This window comes from Fusarium odoratissimum (genome assembly GCF_000260195.1).
Source record: "Fusarium odoratissimum NRRL 54006 unplaced genomic scaffold supercont1.160, whole genome shotgun sequence".
Classification (NCBI taxonomy): domain Eukaryota; kingdom Fungi; phylum Ascomycota; class Sordariomycetes; order Hypocreales; family Nectriaceae; genus Fusarium; species Fusarium odoratissimum.
The window spans coordinates 1-5456 of NW_022158848.1; the positions used below are offsets into that span (position 1 = coordinate 1).

The 5456-nt window shown below is 47.0% G+C and overlaps 1 protein-coding gene across 1 annotated transcript; it reads left to right on the plus strand.

Annotated features, from left to right (window-relative positions):
• Nucleotides 1–1168: 1168 nt before the first annotated feature.
• On the plus strand, nt 1169–2606 carry FOIG_16773 (calcium/proton exchanger; the record flags this gene model as incomplete). Its single annotated transcript, XM_031218251.1, has 5 exons — nt 1169–1277; nt 1333–1544; nt 1597–1827; nt 1873–2389; nt 2446–2606. 5 exons carry the CDS (start codon nt 1169–1171, stop codon nt 2604–2606), a joined length of 1230 nt encoding a protein of 409 aa, XP_031052035.1.
• Nucleotides 2607–5456: the final 2850 nt, after the last annotated feature.

Here is a 5456-nt window from a genome sequence, read left to right on the forward strand (position 1 = left end):
GAAGCTATATGTGCCGACGGCACGGCCCTTCCTCCCTTTGTTATCTTCAAAGGTGATCAGCCGCAACAACAATGGTTTCCGAAGGATCCTTCCTTTTTAGGCAATTGGCGCTTTGCAACGTCACCGAAGGGCTGGACCACTAATGAGATTGCAGCCCTATGGCTTAAGGAGGTTTTCATCCCGTTGGCATTGCCCAAAAAGGAAGGGGAAAAGAGGCTTCTTTTCCTAGATGGGCATGACAGCCATTTAACAGATGAATTTATCTTTCTTTGCTTTAAGCATAATATACACCCCTGTTACCTTCCGCCGCACACGTCACATGTCCTTCAGCCTCTTGATTTAACTATATTTAGCTTTTTGAAGCTAATATATCGCCGCGAACTTGAGATGGAAGCCCCCCTCGTTGAACAAGGAAATACAGCTAAGACTGCCTTTTTAAGGTGTTATTTTAAGGCTCGGGCCGCTGCCTTTACCGAAGAGAGGATCCGGGCCGGCTGGCTTGCATCAGGCTTGTGGCCTATTAACGTTATGAGACCGTTATCAAGCAAATATATAGTACCGGATGAAAATGAGGCTCAAGCTGCCCAATTAGGCAATCTGACTACACCACCAGCCAATACAAGCTCTCAATTGCCTTATCTTAGTACACCACATAAGCTATCTGATGTTATGCAGCTTGCAAGAGCCGAATTAGGCAATAAGGCACTTACACCAACGAAAAGGCACCTATTCCGGACGATTGGAAAGGGACTTGATGAACGGGCCGTTGAATTAGCTTTAATAATGGATGAAAATAGGATATTAAGCGAGAAAATCGACCAATCACAGGTCTCAAAGAGAAGGAAGCTTACATTAGATCCAAATCAAAAGGTATATGGCTTAAAGGAGGTCTATGAAGCAAGGGATACTATAGTAGTAAAAACGGGTAGAAAATAAGGTTATTTAAGTTTTTATTAAATATATATAAGCTTTTCTAACTAGTAGGAAAAAACTAGATAAAAAAGGAGCTTATTTTTGTTGATTCATATATAGTTGAAGATATCGAGGTTATGGTGTTGAGGCCAAAAGCGGGGTGGCCGGTTCCCGGGGTGGCCGGTTCCCGGTCTCGTGACTTAATGGCCATGGTCGTGGCAACGGCCACACCAGCCTCAGTCGAGACTCGAGTACCATGACCTTTCTCTTCGACTCGAAGCATACCCCCGGTATCGATAACAGCAACATCGCCGTAAGGAGTATGGCTTACTCCTGGCACACCGCCAAGGTTACCCTTCTAAGCAGTACGTTCATGTTTGATGATATTCGGTCGCATTTATAACTTACACCATTCGAAAGACTATGTCAACTTTCTCCTGGTCATGGTGCCTCTTGGCATCATTGCTGGCAAGCTAGGCTGGAGTTCAACTGCTGTTTTCACCATCAACTTCTTCGCTATCATCCCTCTCGCCGCTGTCCTATCTTTTGCAACCGAAGAGATCTCGATGAAGCTTGGCGAAACCCTTGGTGGACTCCTAAATGCTACTTTTGGAAACGCCGTGGAATTGATTGTACGAAGCACTCAAGCTTTACCCTGTCCACAACGGCTAACCATGTGTTTAGGTGAGCATTGTTGCTCTCCAGCGAAACGAAATCGAGCTTGTCCAGGCCTCAATGCTTGGCAGCATTCTTTCTAACCTTCTTTTGGTTATGGGAATGTGTTTCCTGTTTGGCGGTATTATCCATCGAGGCGAGTCGGGTAATGGACGAGAGCAGGTCTTTTCTTCAGCCACTGCCCAGACAACTTGCTCTCTCATGACATTGTCTTCTGCTTCGCTCGTCATCCCGGCAGCTGTATGTTGAATTAAACTCACAGAACGACTCGACTAACTACTGTAGCTCTACGCCGTCCTCGACCAGAGTGGTTCTGATGAGAAGGTTCAAAGCATCCTCACACTCTCACGTGGTACTGCCATCATTCTTCTCTTGCTCTACGTCCTTTACCTCGTTTTCCAACTCCGAACGCACAGCAACCTTTTCGACACCGAGAACCAGAACGAGGATGACGAGGAGGGTGAGTGTGAGGAGCCCACTCTGGGACCCCTTGCCGCTATCGCCGTCTTGGTCGTCACCACCGTCCTCATTACTCTCTGCGCCGGTTATCTTGTTGATAGCATTAATGACCTTGTCACGACTTCAGGAATTAGCCGAGATTTCATTGGTCTGATCTTGATTCCTATTGTTGGCAATGCCGCAGAGCACGTCACCGCCGTTGTTGTTGCGCTCCGTAACAAGATGGACCTCGCCATGGGTGTTGCAGTTGGCTCTTCTATCCAGATTGCCCTCCTGGTTGCTCCCTTCCTTGTCATTTTTGGCTGGATCATTGGTGCTGAGATGACTCTTCACTTTGAAACATGTAAGTTTGGCAGCTCCAACCCCTTATTTTGACATTTTCTGACATAACAACTGCAGTCCAAACTGTCGCCTTCGCAGTATCTGTCCTCGTCGTCACATACACCATTCAGGACGGCAAGTCCAACTATCTCGAGGGTGCTATGCTTATGGGTCTTTACATTATCATCGCCTTGGCCTTCTATGCCACTCCTTCTGATATTATGGACGCCGGCAAATAAGGTTTGGTGCCAGCCTTGGTGTCCTGAGGCTAACTAAGTCATGTTTCTGAACAGAATTGTCTACTTCACTGTGAACTCTTCAATGAAGAAGCTTGCTCTATAAAATTATGAATGCCTTTCCCAATGGACGTCCTTCAACGCATCGCCAAGCTGCAATGGGATTACCTCCTATTGACTGCCACTCCACTTCAAATGTAACAGTGCATCACATACACAACGGTACAGCCCTTGACAATATGCTGTAGTTAACGCAACGCTACTATTGAAAGTCCTATATCCCCTTTTGTTGATTTTCCTCCTGGGGGCGGTGGTTATCCAGCTCAGAATCATATCGTGATCTGACCGCAACTTCTCCCATTCGGCTTCTTTGTCCGCTGGCTTTGCGCTCGCCGTACTGGAGAAGCCCCTAGTTTCTGATCATGTCGACCACTTCGAGTTTCCTTCCTGTATGGATCACGAACCCTGGAGTGCCGTGGAGGGAATATCGCAAGGCCACGCTATACTGATGACTGCCTAGCTCGAGAATAGTATGACTTTAGGGTATAGCTTGAAAACGTCGGTGTTCTCGAACATTCGAGTATCGGTTTATGTGACGAATAGCGCTTGTACGGCCTGCTAATATGAAGATTGTCGAACAATAAAGGTAGCATAAATCTAGCATCGAATGTGACTGTTGCCATCGTGTATTGATGAAAAAAAATATTCGACATAAATTACGGAGGATAGTGAGTATGAAAAATACCTTAGGAAGGGGATGTAAGAAACACAAAAACATACGCCTTCCGACTTCTCTAGATATAAGTACTGCTCGTGCTGCACGTTAAGCGCCCGGCCTGGCAATCAAAGCGGCACGGCCGCTAGTTCCAGCGGTACTACTGCCGAGGCTATCTAAATATACACCTGAAACGCCAAGGTTTTTGTTAGTGTGCCTCCTTTACGAAGGACACAGGGTAAGAACAGCTCAATTGCTCAATAAATAGGGAACTTTGGCATGTCAGTGGGCTTCCCGCTCCCTGTAGCAGCCTTCTGACCAGTAGCCGATCCCGATTTCGGCCAAATTGGTGGTCACAGGAATAAATGCAACAGTTCAGGGACTCAGGTGTAACGCACACTTGAAACTCCAGCTCCCATGAGCGGCTCGATTGACCTGGCGTCTGTCGTCCACCCATGATTCATCGCCTAGCTTCGTGACATTAGCTGGAAACTCCAATGGGGCACATACTGAATCGATACGTCAAGCTTCCTTCCATGTCACCAATCTTGGCTGGGAATCTCAAGATCAGTCTACTATCAGCTCTATGATGCTCACATTTCGCCCTTGTCCTTCCGTTGTGGTGAAAAATACCTGTGGAACCGTAGTAGAGCACATAAGCGTTAGCGCAGAGCTAGACACGATGCGGCCAATGGACATAGAGAAACGGTCACCAACGGAAACTTTACGACGAGGCGTGCCTTTCCTTTTGCAACTCCTACAGAGTGTCTATAAGCGCAACGTGCTTTCTTGTACCAAAACATTCGAGTAGAGACAGCAAATGGTCCGTTTCTAGCTTGATGTTGGCCCACCAGGTAAGCTTTTCCGTCCGAGTGATGTGGTTGGTCTAGAAACCAGCTGTGCTATTTTGATGCAACCTTGTATGAGTCCTTCAATGATGCAACGGCGATTGACGCAACTCTTGTTGGACGTGAGATTTGTAGCTACACCGTAACGCTACGAGAGATGACCTGTTGGAGCTCAGACCACGCTACATACATTTATCCCTCACTTCTATTAACCCCTGTTTCCTTGCCATTGGCCTCTGGATGCGGCGTTAAATCTGATTTCATCCCAATAATTTCGCTTAGATTAGTTCCGGACACGGGCTATCGCGGCACCTGGCTGCTGAAGATGGCGACTCCCCGCTAGCAGCGACTAAAACGGGAACACAGAGGTACAGGTCCGGGTCGATCACTCATAAGAGATCGGCTCATACCAAGCGCCCGCCTACGTTAGTTCAGACCCCGGCCTTGTCATCTTTCAACCCCCCTGCGTCCCTTGCGGTGATTTTGTTGGTAGCAGTTGTCTGTATTACCAGCTTTACAAAACCATCAGCCCCCCGCAAAGTTCAAAACGAGCCGACAACACATCTAAATTTCCAGGACGCACAGCTAGCAACTTTTGGCCTCGAGGACTAGTAACGACTTAAGCCAGTGTTGCCAGCGCTCATGTTCCCCGTGTTTCCCATCATCTATATCTTTATCCATTCTCATGTCCAAGAAGCAGCTATACCTGTGCCTTGCCGCCTGTTTAATTGCTGTCGGTATTTTGATCTACCTGTTAAATATGGTAGAAGGGCCATAAAACAGTGGCGCTACATGTTGTTGGACCTCTGTTAGTCCGACCCGTAGTAGCCATCGGGTTCGGCTTGCTCGTCTCATGTATTGGATGTCAGTTCTTTCATCCTGATGACAACATCATCAGTCACTTCACACAGAACAGGCCTCGAGTGGGTGCCTTAGCTTCACTATAGCACATGCACGGCGGGGGATCAACAAAAACCTCGGCTTGCGTCATGATATGGCCAGGCTAGCTCTCCGCCCAGATGCTTGGAAAGGCATGTCTGTATATCACATCACAACGAACAAGCATAAAAGAGTTCCATCTTCCCCTCTGGCAACATTTGCCAAAAATGCGGCGTCACTAGGGTTCACTGAATATAGGTAATAGAAGGTCAATATTTTGTAAGGATTGCATTAGTATTACAGAGAAAATAACAGTTAAATCTTATCATTGTTGAGAAACTATTGGGGTAAGAAAATTTGGGGCGATAAATTCTGAGGTGATAAATTTAGGGCGATAAATTCTGAGGTGAT